Source organism: Molossus molossus, unplaced genomic scaffold, assembly GCF_014108415.1.
Source record: "Molossus molossus isolate mMolMol1 unplaced genomic scaffold, mMolMol1.p scaffold_m16_p_10, whole genome shotgun sequence".
NCBI lineage: Eukaryota > Metazoa > Chordata > Mammalia > Chiroptera > Molossidae > Molossus > Molossus molossus.
The window spans coordinates 28,139,885-28,163,345 of record NW_023425345.1 but is presented as its reverse complement, the minus strand read 5'-3'; the positions used below and the strand labels follow the sequence as shown (position 1 = coordinate 28,163,345).

The 23,461-nt window shown below is 41.0% G+C and overlaps 1 protein-coding gene across 4 annotated transcripts in view; it reads right to left on the bottom strand.

Moving 5' to 3' along the window:
- The window catches only part of DERA (deoxyribose-phosphate aldolase), a 117,871-nt gene that overhangs the window by 62,288 nt on the left and 32,122 nt on the right, over positions 1–23,461 (bottom strand). For 3 of the 4 annotated variants that reach the window (XM_036252865.1, XM_036252864.1, XM_036252867.1), the window contains exons 2-5: positions 12,166–12,263; positions 10,880–11,027; positions 9,078–9,173; positions 6,600–6,734 (exon numbers count right to left, since the gene is read on the bottom strand). In XM_036252865.1, the coding sequence (XP_036108758.1) occupies positions 6,600–6,734; positions 9,078–9,173; positions 10,880–11,027; positions 12,166–12,263 (477 nt within the window). The remainder of the gene's footprint in view (positions 1–6,599; positions 6,735–9,077; positions 9,174–10,879; positions 11,028–12,165; positions 12,264–23,461) is intronic. The other variant, XM_036252866.1, reaches the window with a different exon arrangement.

Here is a 23,461-nt window from a genome sequence, read left to right as displayed (position 1 = left end):
TACATGCAGCTGAGAGAGGTCATAAAAAGGTAAAAAATGAACACCTCTGTATATTTACAGAACATAGAATGCATTTAATTTTCGAAACCTGCTCAGGAAGATTTATGAAATGATGAATCCCTTTCCGGTGAATGCTTTCATCCAAGAAGTGTTTAAAGATGCACCTTAGATGTCAACTTCAATATCATCATTAAAAAACACAATATTACAAGCACTTATCATGAGAATAATACCCACAGACAATGAAACACCAAATACAACATCACAGGCCATTGTAGCTCTAAAAGGCTGTAGAAATCCTGAAGTCTTATCCCCTCATTGGTAGCTTAATTAACTGCAACCAGACAGAAGTGTTTGCCCAAAGACTAGGTGTAAATTAGCAAAATTACAAAGACCAAAACCCAAGCCCTCAGAGTTCCCCTTCACTGACTGGATCAACACATGTGCTGTATGACGGGTCCTTCCCTTGACAATACACCATCCTCAGCAGGAAGGAGAGGGGGAGAGAGAATAAATGCAGTTGGCCTGGAGAGAGTCATCTGGGCTACGCAACAGGATGATCAATTTACACAGATTATCTAATTTAATCCCTATTATAACCCTGGGAAGTAGATGCCATTATTGCTCCTTTGCAGAAGGAACAGAAGGCACAGAGAAGTCACTTGCCCCAGAGGAAAGGGTTACTGATGGCAGTGCCAGGATTGCATCCGAGGTCAGTCTAATGCAGAGACTCGGCTCTCGACTCTTCCTGTCTCCCGGCACTCACCTCCCTTGCTGCTCCACAGTGTACACGATCTGGGTCAGTTCTGGGTCTGACTCAGTCCCACGATGACTGGCCTCCCTGGCTGGCTGGGTGCCCCCACCTCCACCGCAGTCCAGCACAGCCCCTCCCCACCCCACCACGAGCTGCCACCTTTGTCCCAAAGCACAGTCTTCCCAGGGGAAGGGAACTGTCTTTTTCCTACGAGCACAGGAGTAGATGCACTTTTTAGCTAAACTCACCACAGTAACACTTTATTCCTAAAGCTGTGCACAGCTAACTGAAGAGCCAGGCAAACTAAATAGAAATATACAGAAAATATGATTTGTACAAATTAAACAGTATGTTCATTCAATAACACTTCAATTATCTGCACCTAAAACAGGCGGAACCAAGAACTAGAAATGAAAAAAAAAATGTTGCAAGTCAGGGCTTCTCCACAGAACTCTGGGTGGGAGAGTGGAATCAACATCACCTGAAGTGATTTTCACACTCAAGGAGCCTACTCTTCCCTCACACCCAACCCCAAATTGTGACACTACGCATACCTGGCGGGGTGGGGAGCAAGATTCTATAAGGAGAGGAGCTGGGAAGTAGTTTGAAAATGTCTGTCCGTCACAGACACAGAGAACAGACTGATGGTTGTGGAGGGGAGGAGTTGGGGGACTGGGTGAGAAAGGAAGGATTAAGAAGTAAAAACTGGGCCCTGGCCAGTTTGGCTCAGCGGTTGGAGCATCGGCCTGCGGCCCAGAGAGTCCTGAGTTCAGTTCCCACTAGGGGCACATACCACAATGAAATAAAAAGAAGTAAAAATTGGTAGTTAAAAATAATTACAAGAAATGTCAAGTACAGCATAGAAAATACAGTCAATAATATTGTAATAACTATGTGTGGTGCCAGGTGGGTACTGGAAATATTAGGGGGACCACTTTGTAAAATAAACAGCTGAAGAGTATCCCCTGGGCACAGCAAAATGAGAGGTCATTAGTATCTTGATTAGAAGTGATTCAAAAAAAACAAGTAAATTTGGCTCAAGAATTTTAGCCATCAAGGGAGAATAGAAAGGGAAATTCAGCTAGGGATGAAGAGGATTGCTGGTACGTGGGTGTTTTTAACGAATAAGAAAAGCTTATATCTGTTTAGATGCTGATGAGGATGAAGCAAGTAGAGAGAGGCTAAAGATACAGGAGAAAAAAAATGGCCAAAAAATGGAGTAAGGCCTTTGCAAATGTGGAAGAAAATGAGAACCATGGCACAATGGAGGGACTGGACTTAGGAGGAAGAAAAGAAAGAAGCAGATCCGATGCAAGGACCTTGAGGGAGGCCTTGTCAAATGTGTTTCTCTTCTCTGAGAAATAGCAGGTAGGTCAGTGAAGGAGCTTCAAGATGGGTAGAAGAATTAAACGTCTGAGAAAAGTAGAGACGTTATATCATCACCATGGAGAATCCAAGATGAGGAGTATGAGCCCCTCCAGGTCCCTCTTTGAGTTCATATCCTAACCTGTCGATTCCTGGGACTATAAATAATGTTTCAGATGCACTTCGAAGGCCAGATTTTTAAAATGGGATTCTCTCTTTAACCAGAGTCCTACATACTCTCAGTGCATGGAGGAGAAGGACCTAGATTTGAATGTGTAATAGCCCAACAGACATCCCCATCAGCAAATTTCAAGAAATCAATTTCAGACTCATATTTTAATAAACAGCTAATATTAAAACATGACACTGAAAAAATACAATATGTAATCAAATTGAGAACTAAAGTAAGATAAAATACTGCAGTGGAGAAAATCCTAAGTCATTGCTGATTTCGATTTAGAATTAAATTTCTAGTATTAAATGTTCCTTTTCAATTTGTTTTGGGTCAAGAGGTTATTAACACCATAAAAAAGGGTTAATAGAAAAGTATGGTCTAGGAAAAACATGTACTGTTATATTTTGCATGAATGCCTGTTATTGGAAATTATCAGTTCTTAAAAACAACCATTCCTAGTCCAAAGATGTGTTATTATATTTTGCATGAATGCCTATTATTGGGAAATTACCAGTTCTTATAAACACCCATTCCTAGTCCATTAAGGGATTGCCACTTACATCAAAACCCATTGCCTACTGTATTTAATTTTCTAACTAGTGGTATTCTAGAGACAAATGCACCGGTTACAATATAAACTATACTTCTACATCTACACTTATTATTTTTAACTTAAAAAATAAAACCTTTTATTAATTAACATCCACAAAACAACAGGATGTAATAAAAAATAAAAAAAAAGAAGAATAAGTAAACAAACAAAAACCTCACACAAATTACAAAGATAAAAGTAGAGACAATTTTTTAAATCAATAAAATAACTGGAAAGTAAAGTTGAGAAAATCTTCCACCAAGCAGCACAAAAATATAATGATGAAAAATAAAAAAAAAATAATTACTTTGTACTTAGAACTGAACACCTGGACAAACCTGCATTTCTCTGTGACACTAGAAAGAGGTATTGCTGGATATGTGAGTGGAGTAGACATTACTTACACCGATATTTGTTTTTCCTTTCCTTCCTTGTGCCCAGAAGACTATACTTCCCAGATTTCTCCAACTTAGGCGAGGCCATGTGTTCTGATCAAGTGTCTGTGAGCAAAAGTGACATGTGCCACTTCCTGCCAAAGCACTGAGGACAGAGGTGTGAGCTCCGCCTTTCTGAGATGGCAAAGCCACAAGACTGAAGCAGTTTCGATCACTGGGTGGCCACAGGGGAGACACCTGCCCTGGGGAGTTACCTAACCTCCAGCAGGCTTGTCTGAGCCAGAAGACACTGGATACATTAAACCGTAAGTTATGAGGCTTATTTGTAACACAGTCTGGCCTAACCGATATATAACCTACCAAAACTATTTCTAACTGCACGAGTTCTCAGAGTTAACAGCTGCCCTGTGACTCAGCAATTCCAGTCCTAGGTGGTACACCCAGAAGAAATGAGTAGGTATCCAACAAACGATAGGTAGAGGGCTGTTTGTAGTAGCTGCAGTTATAATATTTGAATATTATACATTTATACCACATACCAGAGTAAAAACAAATGACTCTTTGTAAAAGACATAAATAAAGGGCATAGTTTTTTATCCAACTAAATCATATAAATTTATCTTAAATATTACATGTACTCATTTTTTCTCTTACTCCAGCCTTAAATCTTAACTGAAATCTGTGACTAAAACCAGACAAGCAAAATTAATATACAGAAACAAGGGACATCTATTTCAAATAGGCCTTTTAAGAATTAATGCAATAGGCCAAAACACACATGGACCATAAGAAAGGGAACAAAAATCAAAGGTGTAAAAAGATATTTGTGAACTGTCAAGAATTTAAACCTGGCAAGGACTAAAATGAATTGATGAGTATACAGGGGAGTATAAGGCAATGAGAATGGCCCTAACATTTTTTCTAGAACATTCAGAACTGTTGTACCCTGACTGTATTAACCTGGAACAGTGATGATCTCGGAGGCTGAAATCTCTGACATGACTTGGCTCATCGCTATTGGTCCAGAGTGTTGTGCCTTTGGACTTCATGTATCTTTTTATTTCATGTATCATGTATCTTTTTATTTCAACATGTTGGTTTTGTTTCAGCCGATCCTTCACTGTGAAGCTTTTGTCACATCCTGTTTCACTCGTGCGCACGCTTCCCTCACTCCTTCCCATCTGGGCACGGAAATGTACACCAGCTCATTTATTAAGAATGCACAGGAATGTAGTTCCTAGTTAAAAGGCCACATTTCCCAACTCACTCACAGCCACGCGTGGCCAGTAGCTCAGCGTGGCAATGAGGTGTCAGTAAGTGTGTGATCTGGGGATAGGGCAAGCCCTTCTTTCCTGCTGTCTAGCAGATGAGAGTAAAGGCTGGTGCTTCCTTCAGAAGCTGCCTTAGACAATGAAGTGCCCTTGAGCAGGACAGTAGAAGCCACAGGCTTTAGAAGTGGAAGATAAAAGTAGCACAGCTCTCCAAGGATTCTGTGGGGCTGCCACAATGCTCCTGAAATAACCTCCAGACTTTACATTAGAGAATAAATCACTACATATTCAAACCGCTAACTCAATCTTTACTACTCCATAACCAAAAGCAATTCTTAATGGATAAACAATGGAATTAGAATTTATAGACAATAAGAAAAACGGGTTGATAGAATGAGTCACAGAAAGATATCCAGGAGTTACTGGCAAGCCCAATAAGTAGATTAAGAAAAGGTACATTAAATATAATCCTACCTTTTTATTTAAACTTTAAAAGAAATTTTTTTCTTTATTGACTTTTAGAGAGAAAGGAAAGGAGAGGGAAAAACAGAAACATCGATGAGAGAGAACATCGATTGGCAGCTCCCGCATGCCCCCTACTGGGGATCGGGCCCACAACCTGGGCATGTGCCCTGACTGGGAAATCAAACCGGTGAGCTCTTGGTTCATGGGTTGATGCTCAACCACTGAGCCACACCAGCCAGGCTTACTTAAACTTTTAAAAAGAGTGGGAGTTGCATGTGTATGTATGTGAAGAGAAAAAAGTCTGCAAAGTTGTACACTGCAGGGTCATTCCTAGGGGATGAGTATTTGGAACATCCACTTCCTTATTACTGGTTGGAATTTTTGTTTTTAACAGTGAGCAGGTATAACTTCCATAATTAGAATAAAATAGCTAAAGAGACATTTTATCACTCTGGCTTTATCTTATGATAGTGTTAAAATTTTTTAAACGACTTTTTATAATTTTTATAATAACAGATCATTATACTTATTTTAGCAATCAATGATCTCTAGTATACAAAATATATTTAAGACAGCCATAGATGGTGTGGCTCAGTTGGTTGAGCATCGTCCTGTGCACCAAATGGTCGCTGGTTCAATTCCAGGTCAGGGCACATGCTCAGGTTGCAGGTTAGATCCCTGTTTGGGATGCGCTCAATGTTTCTCTCTCTCTCTCCCTCTCCCCTCCTCTTCCTCTAAAATCAATAACAATATATTTTAAAAAGATATATATAGAGGTAAAATATTTTTTCTTTGCTATCTAATTATAAAAAACAACAGTGTTACTGGAATAGAAAACATCTTATTGTAATCAGTGTAATAGTAAATCATGAATCTCAAAGGTGAACATGAAATAATATTCATAAGAGTTATGTGCAAGAATAGAAGTAGAGCCCGGCTGGTGTGGCTCAGTGGTTGAGCATCGACCCACGCACCAAGAGGTCGCAGGTTCAATTCCCAGTCAGGGCACATGCCCAGGTTGTGGGTCCGATTCCCAGTGGGGAGCATGCAGGAGAGGGCCAATCAATGTTCTCTCTCATCGATGTTTCTCTCTCCCTCTCCCTTCCTCTCTCTCTAAAGACAATAAAGGAAAAAATAAAAATAAAGAAGTAGAAACAGACTTAGCAGACATTAACAATTTCACATTCTAAAAATCCACAAAGATTAACATATAAAAGGGAAATTTCCTTCATCATATTAAAATAAACTCTGCATGAAAGACCTGCCTAGAGCGATTATTGCATTGAGTAACAAAACAATACAAAATAGGACAAAAGTTAATAATCTATTGCAGGGAAATAACTATCCACCTAAGCACTCAAAAGAATCTAAAAAGCTTGTGCAGGTAGGCAATTTCCAAGATCTGTGAGGGGCACAAGGATGAGTAATCTTAGCCACGATTTCTCCTACGTTCACCCTCTGATCCAATGTCTTGTGATCTGGATCAATACTTTCGAAAACATGCTGTCTCTTACCAGATCCCAACCATTTCATCCACCAGGAAAGAACTGTGTCTCCCTCATTGGTCAGAACATGCACCTACCTTCCCATTGGCCTGTCAGCACCAAGGTCCTGTTAATTACCACGTCGATTTCTGTAGCTCCATCTTCCACAGCCAGTCTAATCTCTTCTAATCGTGTTTTTAAATGAGTCTGTCCAGCTGGAAAGCCAGTGGCCACTAATAGATAATAAAAATAAAATAAAAAAGAAAGGAATTTCATGTGATCAGTACCTCAATAAAGGATTTCAGACAAAATAAATGGGCATTTAGAGACCAAAGCATTAATGACATTTAAGACCTGAAATCAAGTTGCTTTAGAGATACTCAAGAGGGTGCTGAGTAAGTAGCAATTTAAAACTAGGTTATCATCACAATGATGCTCATAAAACAGTAGCTGCAGCCCTATCTTGATGGGCACTAATTATGGATCCTACTCTTGATCAGTTGGCCATCAATGTATTCTTGATTTATTATTCACAGTTTTAGCCATTGTAACCAAATTGTAATGTAGGTTCCTCCCACCGCTTATTTTAAAACCACCAGCCAAGCAGATAGAAATAAAGAAAAGAGAATAAAGAAAAATCACCTGATCAGTCAACAAAACTGGGACATGGACAGAGCTGGGAAGAACAGGGCCAAGTATAAATAAAAGAAAAATGAAAATACAGCTACACTTTTGAAAAAGTATTAATTTTTTTTTTAAGAGAGAGAGAGGTAGGGAGAAAAAGAGAGAAACATCGATGTGAGAGAGAAATACCAACTGCCTCCCACATGCTCCCCAACTGGGGAACTGAGCCCACAACCTAGGTATGTGTCCTGACCAGGAATCGGACCCAAGACTCTTCAGTATACCAATGCTCCAACCAACCGAGCCACACTGGTCAGGACAGTATTAACATTTCTTACATGTGCATCATTAATTCCAATCTGGTGTCTAAAGCTAATCTTTTGTTACCTTGATGTTATTGAATTCCTTGGCTCTGCTGCCTTAGAAGAAAGCATGTTTCTCTGTTGTACAGAGGAAAAGCTGAATTAACCGAGGCTGCTGAAAAATTCACATCGATAAAGGTGAGGCTGCCAAATACTTTGGGAATCTTCACAAATGGGTGGTATATAAATACTGTATATTATGTTTCTTTTGATGTATTTCTAATGAAATAAATTAATAATCTTTATAGATTCCTTTTTTTAAAGCATCAAGATATTCCTCCAACATCTTTTAAAAGTAGAATCTAATTTTACGTCTATCCACCCATCCACCTAGTAAGAGGCAAACAGACAGATAGACACAGACATACACACACACAGACACACACACACACACTTACATTGAAGCTTTTAAAAAGACTTTTCTCTCCCTTATTCCAAGTCTGTAACTCTTGAATATGCCCCCTTTCTTTATCCTCCAGGCTTTGGGGTGGCTCTCATCATCTCCCACATGGTCAGTGATAGTTTCTCTAACTCCAATCAGCCCTCTCCAATTTGTCCACTGCCATGCCCTAACTCGGTACATCATGAAGCGGATCATGGCCTGCCTCTGCTTAAACCCTTCAGTACCTTCCCCATGAGAACACAGCCCCAATGCCGCATCCTGGCACAGTCTCCCAGTCAGATCTCCAGCTTCAACTCCTACAGCTCCCGCTGTGTCCCAGGTTAGGATCCAACAACTGCGAACCACCTGCAGTTCCCTGGACACTTCTGCGCCTCTCCCATGCTCTCTCCTCCATCTAAAACGCCATTCCCTGCTTTATCGGCCCTGTAAACGCCTCTCACCCTTTACGACCCATGCAGTTATCATCATCTCTATGATGCAGTCCCTTACCCTCTGAGGGTCACAACCCTCTGCAGAATAAATCAGTCCCCACTCGGAGTTACAACTGTACTTTCAGCAAATCTTTTTTTTTTATAATCCCCACCTGAGGATATTTTTCCATTTATCTTCAGACAGAGTAGGAGGGGGAGAGAGAGAGAGAGAGAGAGAGAGAAAGACCAATGTGAGAGGGACACATTGATTGGCTGCCTCCTGCACAACCTCGACCAGGGCCAGGGACTGAACCGCAACTGAGATAGATGCTCTTGACCAGAATCGAACCTGCAACTCCTTGGTCCAGGGCCAACGTTATAACTGATGAGCCAAACTAGCCAGGGCTCTTCCACAAATCTTTATCATCACATTTTACATATGTATAACATACTACATACCTGACATTATGATTTTTTTAATTTGACTATTCTTCCAAAACAAGTAAGTTTCCTTAAGGAGAGGGATACAATTCTATACTCTTGGGAATGAGTATGATTCCCTTCGATTAAAGGACTTAGTAATGAATTAATTAACATTCATTGCTAACTAGAAAGCGATTAATCAATACTAAAAGAAGGAATAAATAAATACAACCAACCAAATACATAAAACTAAGTAAAATCACACTGTAAAACTATACGCAATACCCCAAGGTGTCTGCATGGAAGAGCTGGGGACCTGTCACAGGACATCGACAGAAGCCACAGCGCTGGTACCTGATGCCACGGGGATGCTGCAGCTCGCGGCCTGCAGCGCCTTCACCGCATCACACACGCGGGCCGGGTAGACACACACGGCAGCCGTAGTGACGCCTATGAAGACAGAAATCACAGCAGCCTCCTGAATGTGAAGTTCGAGTCTCGCAACATGCTTTTAATTATGAACTATACTACAACACTGGCAGAAATCAAAATGAGAGAAAAAAATAATCCCCCCACGATGCTGCAAAAAATTTAAAGGTTTTGATTTTCCACATTCCCTTCTAGTTCCTGACAACATGGATCACTTTCTCCTCATTGCAGTCATAGAATAAGACAACTGTGACACATCGTTTTTTGAAGTTAACATAATGCCAATTCTTAAACAATAAACTTGGTGGTCTTGGGTCAACAAAAATATCTTATGTCATGTAATTAGCAAAGTCCAGAGTTGTACAGCGTTCTGAGAGTGGATGAAGAAAAATATAAGTGAATCTTACAGGGTAGTATAGCAAAATGATATTTAATTAATCCTATCCCCTCTTTTATAAGAAATAATAAAATATAAATCTAGAACCCTAATTTTGAGAAATAAGCTCTTACAAAAACAAAAAATTAAAAAGTCAAATAGCCATTATAAAACAAAACAACATAATAGCATAAGACTTATACAGAGTTGTTACTTTTTTTAACCCGTCTCTCCCAAAGCTGTTACCAGTAAGTGCTACTGAGAGGTGCTGTTTTTATTGTCAACTCAACAGAAACATCATAAATATTTTTCAAAAGCCATAGAGTTTTGCCCAGCCATTGTGGCTCAGTGGTTGAGTGTCAACCCATGCACCAAGAGGTCACCAGTTCGATTCCCGGTCAGGGCACATGCCTGGGTTGTGGGCCAAATCCCCAGTGGGGGGCATGCAGGAGGCGGCCAATTGATATTTTCTCTCATTGATGTTTCTATCTCTCTCTTCCTCTCCCTTCCTCTCTATCTAAAATCAAAAAAGAAAAAAAGTGCTGCAATGAATATGGAGATGCAGATTAAAAAACAATGCCGCAGAGTGTTTAGGTCTACAATTACTGGGCCACTGCAACATCTCCAGCTGCACTCATGACAGACAGGCGCACTCGGGAACGATGAAGCCCTGGGAAGATCTGGCTCCTAACACCAGAGCACAGTCACAGGGCACATCTTCATGGAACCAGCATTTCACCTTCTAGGTCTTGACTTCCTCATTATAAATAAGGAGATCGACTCTCAAAGGTCTCCTCCATTTCTAAAATGTTAAAGTTCTATACTTACAGCAACTTTAAGAAGTTGCTATAAGTTCTTTCATGTAGACTAAGAGAGCGAATACAACTTTTTTCAAAAGATCTAACTTAATATACAAGCATACAATATTTCCCATTTGCATTCTATTCTCAAAAGTATTTCATTTACTCGCAGAAAATACTTTATGTATGAGATGTGATTATTAAGTAATGAGACTAGCTTTTTCACATGTGGTTAGAGAAGCAGAATCAGTGTTTTAGAGTCACTAGACAGAAAATTCCCCAAACTGAAGAAATGGAAAAAAAAAATCAAGAAACTCTCTACCAACAATTTCAATCGATGATGGAAAGAACTGACTTAAACATAAGACTCAGACTCTCTCCCTGCTGTCTTTCACAGAAGAATCTCAATTATATGTCTGTGTATACAATTCTATCATGGATTTTATTGCTGTTATCATTTCAGCAGCTGATCCTGTCTTAAATCCTCTTAGATTTAGTCATCGGTATTGTAAAAAGGTAACCTCCAGACAGATTATACACAGTAACATTACCTTTATCATGCATATTTAAAGCTTTTAAGAGATCTTCCCGGATTGGATACTTGGCTTTATAACAGAGCCTCTGAATGTTGGAATATGTGTCATCGCCTGAAAGTGTAGTAAGATCTATAAAGGTAACAGCTTTCAGGAGCCAAGCAGCCTGGTGTGAAGAAAAATAAAAACAAGGTTAACAAAATTAATCTGCAACCCAGCTAGTTAGTAGAGAACCACTAGACAAACACACATTCTAAAATCTGACATCTATACTATTCAAAGGCATATCCTTCTTATATAAATATTGCTAAGAGTGACCAACAACATGAATATTACATAGAATAAAGTAAAAGGGGGAAAGAGTAGCCTTAATTTTTGTCTCTCCCATAGATATTCCAACTTGAAATCCCTAATAGGACAAGTCTCCCCACATCTGACTTCTCCATCTCATTCACAAGAAGCCCCTCACGGGTACCCCATTGTGGGAGAATGCAGAAACAAGAGCACTTCTATCTTACATTTTATCTCCCTCTGAGATAAGTCATCATAAAAAGATTCTCTAATTTCTTTGTTTGTTTCGATGAAATCCAATTCCATTTTTTAAATAATATTCATATTTCACAACTCCTTCTGATTAATTTCCTTTTAACTTTTCAATCGGAATATTTCCAAAGATGAACAAAATGTGGGGTGGCAGCCAAGAGGATCCAATCACAACACTTCGCCTCCTTTGTAAAACAAACTCTCACTTCCTTTTAGTCCTGCGATGCACAGCACGTCCTGGGTTGTTATCCATGGGAGAGTACACTTACCCCAAGTACTCCACAAAACATCATTTTTGAATTTTGAAAAATGACTTATGAAAATCAATAGTAAGGGAAACACGATGGTCAAAGGAGGTCACCTAAGGACCTCAACAGTGGGCACACCAGGCTTAGATGTTAGTTTAAAAATTAAAATAGAAGACATCCGAAGAAGGCATGTCTAAGAAACTGAATAGATGTGCTGAGAAAATATGCCGTCTAATACACTCATGAATAAAGATGCCTCGACATCCTTTGCGGCGTTGCCACTCAAGAGTGATAACATTTTTAACTTGTTTGGATGAATGTGCTATCTTTCTCCCACCCATCATCATCATTTATGAATTATTAAAATAAGTCATGGACAGCTGCAATCTTTTAAGTTCAGATGCATCTTGAGCGAAATTCAATACGGTGGCCTTGAGGGCTGAGGCCGGCCCCGGAGCACGGGAGCCCCGGAGCCCCGGAGCCCCGGAGCGGAAGGCCCGCAGAGACCCTCACCTGCCACTCCTTCTTCACCGGCCTGCGAGCCTGGACCTGCTGTGCGCGCCGCAGAACCGCCGGCTGATTCACCTGCATTTTGGAGATCCAGCTGAGGTCTAAAGGGGAATGAAGAATACTTTTTTAAAACTTAAAAGTTTTATTATATTCACCCCCCCCCTTTTTTTTAATATGATTCTTGAAAGGATATATTTATCATTTGGCATCAAAGGTCTTTTAAAGCTTGTTTCTTTTTCGCACAACTACAAATAAATAACGTTGTGGAAAGAAGCCCAGTCGTGAAAAGGCATACTTTGTGTCAAGTTAAGTACACCTGGAACCAGAAGAACCTGGATTGATTCATCCCACGGACGCGTCTGACAGTGGGGGGAAATGTTGTGTTACCCAGGCCACGCGCCTCACTTCTGACAGCAAAGACTTATGTGTGAGTGCCCAGGCCAGGCGAGCAAATGATCAAAACACACTTAAGGGAATTGATGTTGGGGCTTAAAGGAATCCGTGATCACTACCCCCTTGCTGACATGATTAATATCTACTACATGCTGATATGATACAGCCCCTTCTTTTCTCAAAGGGGAATTTTTCAGAATGTATTAGAAATTACAACATTGATAGAACAGAGGTTAGAAAACGGAAAAGCAGCCGCTCAAAAGTCCAGGTTGCTTCGATTTTGAAATGCTCTCTTCTACCTCCATCCCACCCTCCAGTCTCTCTGGTTGACTGCAGTTTCTACTTTAGACCCAGCCCAAATGTTTTTCTTTGTCAAAACACTGCCAGCTCTCCCAGACAGAGCCGACATTGGGATATACCTCTGCTACGGAACTTGTATTTTGCTCATACTGGAGTTGGGGTAAAACTGTCTCTTGTACTTCCTATGTTGTGGGTCATGACCTTATTCACCTTTGGGTGTCTAAACCACAGCGTCCAGTGCACATGCATTTCAACTGCACCTCCTGACACTAGCACAGGTGGCCTCCCAGGAACCGAGCATGTACCCATTCACCTTCTGTAACTAACCTCACTTCTCTATCCCTCTGGTAACCTCACGTTTGTAAAGAATCTTTTCAGAAGGGCCTTGAAGGACTACCATGGAAAAGCCTTCTCATTAGGAAATGTGTCACAATTCAACAATTATTTATAATGTGATGGGGAAAACCGCTGATTGCAGTTTGAGACAAATAAATTATTTGCATCCACCAAAAAGATAAAAAACTACAAAGAAAACCAGTTTCTACAAAAGACAGTCATTCTCTCTCTCTCTCTCATTTCCATTTGATTCTTCTTATCAATTTTAATGGTGTAGAAATTCCAAGTTAGCATTTGAGTGATTAGAAATGATATTCTTATTTAAATATCACTGAAGAAGGAACATAGTCTGGGTGTCTTTTTCCCTAATTAAATTATTTTGTTAGCTGAAATCGTTTAAGAAACAGATTTTTAACATTTCAATCCATCTGTTCCTCGAAGACATTGTATGTTTTCCTGCTTGTCTGCTGAACCAACTTCACAGAGAATTGGGAGTCCAAGGTCAGGCAAATAAAATCTGCCTCTTCCTCCCCACTCAAAAACTGATTTGGTTCCCAGTACAGCCCAAGGGAATAGAAACACTGGAGACAAATACTGGACTCATCCCAATTAATCTGAGACCTGTAAGAACCTCCCTCTAACCAAAGGCAGGGGGCTCTTTTTTAAGTACTAATAATGGTGATCAGTTTCACACTAAAGACTGTTTCAGGCAGACTGTAAAACTGAGTGAAGCAAACATTTGGGTGATATACAATGCTCACCACCAGGCAGCTGTTGACAGTGGTCAAAAAAGGGAAGGCACCCCGGTTGGTGTGGCTCAGTTGGTTGAGCGTTGTGCTGCACACCAAATGGTGGTGGGTTTGCTTCCTGGTCAGGGCTCATGCCTCGGTTTCAGGATAGATACCCCACCCCCAGGAGGAGCATGCAGGAGGCAGCCAATCAATGCTTCTTTCTCACATCAGTGTTTCTCTTTCTCTTTCCCTGTCCTTTCCTCTCTTTCTAAAAATCAATAAAAACATATTTAAATATATTTTTAAAAGAAGGAAGTCTATGACTGTGGGCAGGTTTTGAGGGGCTGTCCTTTATTTCATGGGACACTTCCTGGAAGCTCCTCCCCACCTCTTCCTACTCCCCACCCACCATGGCCATTGCTGCTAGGAAGAGGTCTTAGCAATCCCAGTCTCTGACTTCTGACTCCCTCCTCCTCTCATGCCCCTCTTCGCCCTCTCTGCCAATCGAACACTGTCGCACAGGCTTTCCAAAGTAGTGGGAGTTGACCGACACATTCCATCATGCCCGGCTCTGGACCTGTGCATGCTGTCGGTTCCTTCTGCCTGCGGTGTCTTCCCTTATCTTACCTGTACAGTGAACTCTTACTCAACCTCTTAGACTCAGTTCAAGGATCTGAACAGACATTTCTCCAAAGAAGACATGCAGATGGCCAACAAGTACATGAAAAGATGCTAAACATCACGAATCATCAGGGAAATGCAAATCATAACCACAATGAGACATCAGCTCACACCTGTCAGAATGGTTATTATCAAAAAACTGAGAAATAAGTGTTGGTGAGAATGTGTAGAAAAGACAACCCTTGAGCACTGTTGGTGGGAATGTAGACTGGCGCAGCCCTGGCCAGTATTGCTTAGTGATTAGGTGTTGGCCCACATACTGAAGGGTTGAGGGTTTGATTCCCGGTCAAGGGCATGTACCTGGATTGCAGGTTTGATCCCTGGCCCAAAACAGGGCATGTGCCGGAGGCACCAGTTGATGTTTCTCTCTCTCTGTCTCTTCCCCCACATTCCTCCCTCCCTTCTACTATCTCTAAAAATCAATGAAAAAAATCCTCATGTGAGGATTAACAAATAAATTAATTAATTGGTGTAGCCACTATGGAAAACAGTGTGAAGGTTACTAAAAAAAATAAAAGAAAGAAAGAAAGAAAGAGAAAAGAAAAGAAAAGAAAAGAAAAGAAAAGAAAAGAAAAGAAAAGAAAAGAAAAGAAAAACAGAACTACCAAATGATCCAGCAACTCCACTTGAATTTTTTCCTGAAGGAAACAAAATCACTAAATCAAATAAACATCAGCATCCCCATGTTCACTGCAGCATCAGTTGCAGTAGCCAAGATATGAAAACAAACTAACTGTCCACTGACAAATGAATGGATCAAGAAAATGTGCCATATATATATATGAATGAAATGGAATATTATTCAGCCATAGAAAAAAAGTCGTAGTATTTGTATATGAACTGTGAAGGCCTTATGCTAAGTGAAAGGATTCATTCAAAGAAAGACAAATGTTGTATGATCTCACTTAGATGTGAAAGCTAAAAAAAAACAAACAAAGAAACTGAACTCATAGATAGATGAAAGAGACTGGTGGATGCCAGAGGCAGTGGTGAGGGCGGTAAGATGGGTGAAGGTGGGAGCACAAGCTACGAACGTCCAGTTACAAAAGAATAAGCCACGAGGATGTCAAGTACAGCACAGTGACTATAGTTCATAATGCTGTGCTGTCTATTTAAAAGTCACCTAAAAGTTCTCATCACAAGGAAAAAAAAGTATAACTGTGTGGTAATAAATAGTAACTAACTTTATTGTGGTAATTATTTCACAACAATACATTTATCAACTCATTATGTTGTACCCGTGAAAATAGTATTATCTCCATCATACCTCAATTTAAGGAAAGACAGTCCCAATGCCACCTTCTCCGAGAGCCTCCTCTGAACCACCAAGGCTGAACTATTCTTGCCTCTTTGTTCTTCCATGGGCTCCTTTGCAGTCTATCTTAGTACAGTCCCCTTCGTGCTGAAGGGCACTGACTTCTCTACATGTTCATTCTCCAGAGAGGTGTTTAGAAATCCAAGCAAAGTGCATAATACATGGATGGTATTCAATAAACTAGCTCAATGGTTCCCAAAGTCCAGAAGTAATCTAATTCTGGAAGTCTTTCCAAGTTGCTTCTTTTTTATTTTATTTTTTACTGTTTCCTCTTTTTTCCCTCAGCTTTATTAAGGTGCAATTAAAAAATAAAAATGATATATATTTAAGGTGTACAACTTGGTGTTTTGATATGCATTTGAGACACACTGTAAATTAATTTCCCCAATCAAGGTAATTAACATATCCATCACCTCACACATTTAACTTTTCTGCGGGTGTGCTCAGAACATGTAAGACCTATGCTATGACACTGTCCCAGGAGACGATGCAGCATGGTTAACTTCAGTCACGTTACTGTACGACAGATCTCTAGAACTTAGGATCTTGTCCAGTGAAACTCTGTAGCCCAATTGCTTCTGATTAGAAAGAACTTCTGAATCTCCAGAGGAAACGTTGGGACTGAAGCGTGAAGGGGATACCTAAAAACATTCCCCTGAAAAATGTATTTTTAGTACAATTCCCCAACAAGGGTCAGAACCCGCAAGGCCTATGCTCATGCTTCCCAGATACCACTTGCCAGAGGTCCCTGCCAGCCATCTCCTGGAGGATGTGATAGGATTACTTCTCTCACAATATCGGCCTCTACTGCTAAAAATATCATTAGTGGTCATAAAATTATCCAGCCCCATATTTAATCTAGCCACAGAATTTGCCTCTGTGACCTCCCACGGTAATGAATTATAAGTGACTATCTCATTTTATTAGCACTTAATTTGCTACTCTTTAATTTCATCAAATAACCCTTGTTCTCATATTACGGGGTCTGGGGAAAAGAAAGAACTGATTGGCCTTTGTTATGTCCTTCATAATTTTTAATATTTTATTCGAGTACCCTTTAGCGTCTCCTTTCCAGGAGAAGTGATTCTAATGCACACAATCTCATCAGGACCATAGAATCCACTCTTCTGGGGCTAGGAGGGGTTTCAAGTACATGTGTCTTTGGGGAGAATAGATATAAAATCATAATTGGAAGGCGATAATACTCTTTTCTTAACACTCGTCAGTGAAGAAATTCCCACTGTTTCTCTTATTATATCATCTGGTGCCTTTCAGGCTCTCTGTCAGTTAAAATTTGTTCTCAAATACTCTTCTTTATTGTTATTATTATTTTTCCTGTTTGAGTCTCAGTGGAAACAGATCATTTTCCCCAAAAATCTACTTTGTAGCCCTTCCATCACCCCCATTGGTGTTTCCATGGATATTCTTGTGCTTCTTCACAATGTAAAACATGTAACACCAATAACGCTGGGAGAGAAGGTTTACTGTGTATTTCGAGTTTACCTTTGTTCCTAATGGAGAAAAAAGAAACTATGATACTTTATTAGAGACTTTTCATCACTCCCACCCCCAAACTTTGGAAAAGTAAAAAAGATCAAATTTCCCATGTTTTCTCTTTTCATTCTTTCCAGGTTTTTATATGTCATGGTCCCACCTGAATTCGTTCCCTAGTGTTGCCTCCAGCCATTTTCTGATATGTTCTTGTGCAGTTTTCGTACCAGACCATTACCGAGGACCTCTTCCTAATTGTCTGTTGTTTCTGTGTTATTTTCAATTCTAATTTGCAACTTCCAGGATCCGCCGCCCCCGCCCCTGTGTACAAGTGCCAGGCACAAAAAGGGCTGCTCAACAGTCCGCAGTGTCACAGTCCATTTACTTTTAACTTCAGACGCTGACACTTGCTATCAACTCGACACATCTAGTCTTTCCACCTTAGCCATGGAAGAAGTTAGCTTGGCTAGAAAAAAGAGTCCTGGATATCAGGAGATACCTGCTCCAGCCAGACTCAGAAGATAATTCAATTTATATAACTGAGCAGGCTCAGCCTCGCCCAGCTCCTGAGCCAATAAGCTACGAGACGGAGACAGTGCTGGGAGCCTGATCCTTACCAGCAGGTGGGGTCTGGAATGAGTCTTCTCCCCAAAGCCTAGTATCCAATAACCCGGAGTGAGCCCACTATAGGGCATCCAGGCCCCCACTGGACATTAGCCAGCTCTTCCAGCATTCAACTGTGTAAGCGCAGTCCTTAGAATCCAGAGATGCCCTAGAAACCAAGACACTAGCAACCTGACTACATATATTGGCACAGCACACAGAGCCTTGCTGCTATGTCCTCTCCCAGGGCCACTCTCTCCTCCTTGCTAATTCCCAGACACATATATCACCCACCAGATCACTCTTTAGGATATCAATCCAAGTTCAGGTGAGTAACGAGTTCATGACACCCTCTGAAACACTTCAACTAAAATTGCTGGCACCAAGTTAAAAGCCAATTTGACCCCTCTGCCCCAACCTTGTCTATTCTCTGCTTATACTTCCAACTGGCTGTCATTTCTAGTATGTCTTGTATCCACATCTACAAGCATTAGAGTGCGCTTTCGGAATGTTCAAAAAATTGGTCAGTGTCCAACGGGGACATGGATGCCCTAGAGAGATCTCCCAGGTCTGACTATGACTTCCATTTATTCAGTCAACAAACACAAAAGGGGGGTACCCCACAATGGTGCCAGGCACTGCTAAAGGCTCTGCAGATTCCACAGTGAATGAAAAAACAAAGTCCTTATTCTCACGAAGCTTTTTCTAATGAGAACAGATAAACATATAACCAGATATTGAATATAAGAAAAGTTATAGAGGATAAGAAATGGGGCCCTGGCCAGTTTGGCTCACTGGTTAGAGTGTCAGCCCACAGACCAAGGAGCCTCAGGTTTGATTCCAGACAAGGACACGTACATCGGTTGCGGTTCGTCCCCGGCCCTAGTTGGGGTCATGCAGGTGGCAACCAGTAGATGTGCCTCTCACATTGATGTTTCTCTCTCTCTCTCTCTTTCTCCTTCCCACGCTGTCTGAAGATAAATGTAAAAATGTCTTTGGGTGAGGATTAAAAAAAGAAAGAAATGGGCACAGTCAGGGAAAGTCTCTGACAAGAAAACATACAAGAGACAGAATAAAACAGCAAATATCAGGGTACGCTGTATGTAATACAGGTGGGGCATCTGCGGAAGTTCTGTTTTAATCACATGTATGCAGGCATGTACTGTGTGGCAATATAAAATACAAAGCCTGTTCTGCGACAGGGCCAGGTTAGACAGTCCCTTAAGTAGGGCTCTTTCAGCATGGAAAGGACTTTAGGAATGAAATGGGAAGTCTTGAGAGAATTCCGGGCAGAGGGCTAAAAGAATTTGATTTACATTTTAAAAGAAAGCCTCCAGCTGCTGTGGGGAAGCCAATTAAAAGGCTCACACAAGAGCAGGTGGTGGCTTGAACCAGAACAGTGGCCTGGAGAGAGGAGCAAAATTTTATCAGTCCGCCGACTGGAGCAGCTCTAGTCTGCCTTCAAAATCTGCCTTCAGACAAGTAAGAGCTACTCATTCTCTGGTGCTATCATTCCCGTCTGGAGAGTGGACCGTCCAAGAAAAGTTGAGATTCCAGAAGCAGCTCCAAGGTTCACAAAGCACAAAATTCAAGGAAGTTTCCCCTGCTCTCTAGCCATAAATATCCTCAGATACGTGGAGATTCACAGATGAGAACAAGCCATCAGGGCCGATCTCTGCCTCCTTCCCCAGCCTCTCCACACTTTGACTACTGGAGTGAAATCTAACCACTCTTCCCAGTACATTCCACCTGCTGAGCTTTCAGTCCTCACGGGGGTGCCCACAGCATCCTGGGCAACCAGGACGTGCCCAGCGGACAACCCGTCCCTCTGGGTTGGCATTTGTCTCGTATATTTCGTTTTAAACAAACCTAGCCAGTTTGGTTTGGCAGACCCCAGCTTCCACCATGGTCTGCAACAGTAACGTGTTGGAGAGTGCGCCGTGGGTGGATCTCACCCAACGTGTGCTCCGCTCTGAAAGAAACCAAAGCTTGACCTTTCTCCACCCTCCCAGACAGACAGAGCGAACACTGCCGGCACTCAGGGCATTCACCGACAGCGGAGGGCACGTGTCTGTGGCTGGCAACAGCCGAGTCCTGCCGTCCGGGTGATGGCGGGAAGTGTGCGGGCTGCTGTCTCTCGCGGCCCTCTGCCAGAGCAGCCACCTGTGCCGGCCTGAGCCCCAAACTGCAAGAGCTACATCCACACCATGCCACACGCCAGTGGGGCCACGAGAATCGCTTGAACCCGTAGGTTAGGCCAACGTGGAATATGTCGGGGGAATCTCTCGGATCCTTGAGGAGAGCAGACGGAAAGCAACACTTAGGTCACTTTTCTAGTCACTAAATCTAAAACTACTTATTTGGGGTTAGGTTCTTTTTATTTTGCAAAAACAAGATCTATCCGCAGCAGTGAACTAAAAAAAAAAAAAGTATGTTTAATGAACAATTAAATTCTGAATTTCCATTTCTCAGGAAAGCTGATGATCTATAATTTGCACAAAATGCTTTTCAACATTTATCACGTGCCAACATAGCTCTACAGAGATATCACTGACTGCAAGAAGACCCAAATTTGCTAAAAAGCATCTGTAGGTACTTCAAAAATTAGCTGTTATGTTAAGAAGCCTGTGCCTAAAGATGACTAAAGATGACAATTTAATACAGCCTCAGAAGGTAGCTACATAAAACTCTGAAGCATGACTTTCCCTTTAGATAAAATGAGTGCTCTAAATATTGCTCGTTTTACATGCAAACTTCCTGGAGTGTATAAGAAATAAAACAGTAGCTATTTTTGGCTCCAGAAGCAGAATTTCACAAACAAGCAGAAAATAACGGTTTTATATCAGAATCAAACCCAGATTCATCACATAGTTGCTATTTGACAAGAAAACGTAAGAAGGAAGGGACATCTGGGGACAAGGAGGATTCAAACACAGCAAAGATGATGGAGGAAGTGCTAGCCTCAAAGGGGAAGGGAGAAATAAATGGGTGATTTAACAACACAAAGACTCAAATTAAAGCAACTACATTATTTTGTCACCCTTAATAAAAGAATTGATACAGGCAAGCATTATCAACGGATACGAAAGGCACTGAGTTCATGGGGGAAACTGGATAATCACACCGTATTGAAGTACAGTCTCATACATCACTTGCAGGTCAAAAGGGGTAAATTGAAATTAAACAATCAGTAGATGTAGCTGCAATCTCTTTACACAAATGATCGAACTCAACGTCAGTAACAGCAGAACAGACACTGGGTGTGTGCCTCATGACATGCTGAAATGCACACAGCACCACTAATGAAGCACTCCTACTAGAACTGCTTAATCTGAATCTAATCAAGCTTTAGATATGGGATGGTTAATTTTATGTGTCAACTGGACTGGACCATGGCGTGCCCAGGTCTTTGTTTAAACATTATTTCTGGGCATGTCTCATGAAGGTGTTGGACAGGATCAACCACTGAATCTGTAGACTGATGAAAGCAGATTGCCCTCTGCAATGTGAGTGGGCTACATCCAATGCCGTGAAGGCCAGAATAGTAAGAAAAAATTCTCTCTCTCTCTGCCTGACCCAGCTGGGACACTGGTCTAGTCCTGACTTCAGACTTGAACTTGAAAGGGAACTTGCATCACTGACTCTTCTGGTTCTCAGGCCCTCGGACTCAGACTGGAACTTAGAGCAGCAGCTCTCCTGGGCCTCCAGCTTGCCAGCTACCGGTCTCGGATTTCTCAGTCTCCATTATCGTGTGAGCCAATTTCTTATACTGAATCTCTTTATATGTATCTATATCTGTCTACCTACTACTAGTTATGTTTCTCTAGAGAAATGACCAATACAATATACAACTTCCAAATGAAAGGAAATACAGAAGACAGAGAAAGACGTTAAATGACATCATGAGGAAATAATCAGATAAATTCACAAGCAGGGGCAGTCTATAGGTCAGATAACCCACTATCACCAAACTCAATAAAAAAAAGGGATTCTGTTTCAGATTAAGGGAAACAAATACAATGATTAAATATAACACGATAGTCCTTACTTGGATCCTGGCTTGAACAAACCAGTTATAAAGTACATTTTGGGGACAACTAGGGAAATTGAAATATGAACTTGGTATTAGATGATATCAAGGAATTATTTCAAATTTGGTTAATATGACAGTGGTATAAGAAAACATTTTTATTCCTTAAAAATGCAAACAAGTATTTATGAGTGATATCATAATGATTATAATTTTAATTTAACATATTTCAGAAAAACATTGCCAAAGCAAATGGTAAATTATTAACTACTGTTAAGTCTAAATGATCGGTATATATGAGTGATCATTATATTCGTCCTTCTACTTTCCTGAACATTTGACAATTTTAGTAGTAAAAAGAAACTATAGGCCTGGCCAGGTAGCTCAGTTGGTTAGAGGGTCATCCCGATACGCCAAGGTGGCGGGTTCCACCCCTACTCAGGGCACATACAAGAATGAACCAATGAATGCATAAATAAGTGAAACAACAAATCCATGTTTCTCTCTATCTCTCCTTTCCTCTCTCTCTCTCAAGTCAATAAATAAAATTGTAAAAAGAAACTATAAAACAACAGCAAGCTAAAATAAATAACATAATGAATAAGGGAGCCTGTAGCAATCAGCCTCTGAAAGGGTCCACAGTGATTCCCATCTCCTGGTATTCATGCTCCTTCTACAATAAATAGCATGACCGATATGACCAGCAAGATATTGTGGAAATATCAGTGTATGACTTCCAACATTTGCTAATAAAAGACATCGTGGCTTTCGCCTTACTATCCTGGCTCACCCTCTCAGGGAGAAGCCAGGGGCCATGCCACACAGACTCGAGCAGCCCTGGGGGACGTGCACCCTCATGCGAGACCCCAAGCCCGGGCCACCCAGCTAAGCTACTCCCAGTTTCTGACACACAGACACTATGAGACAATAAATGCTCATTGCTGTTTTAGGTCACTAAGTTTTGAAGCAGTTTACTTCATAGTAATAAGCTTTTACTAGCAAACTGGTTCACAAGTATAATATGGCAAATTAGGAGCTATTTTACTTTTTTCTTCTCAAACCTTAAAATATAATTATTTAACACTCCACCAATGCAAATGTATAAATTAAATTATACTACAGACTAAGTTATACATTTAAGATTAGTAGAATTGACTGTATATATATGTGCCTCGATATGGTCTGAATGCCCCTCCCCTCAAATCCGTATGTTGAAACACAATCACCAACAAGATCGTATTTGGGAGGTGATCAGGTCATAAGAGTGGAGTCCTTATGAATGGGATCAGTAATCCTAAAAAGGACACAGATCCCTCATCCATTTGCCTTGTGAGGTTCCAGCAATGACAGCCCTAAATGGGGAAGTGGGGCCTCGCCAGGCATTAAATCCACCTGCACCTTGTTCTTGGCCTTCCTTGC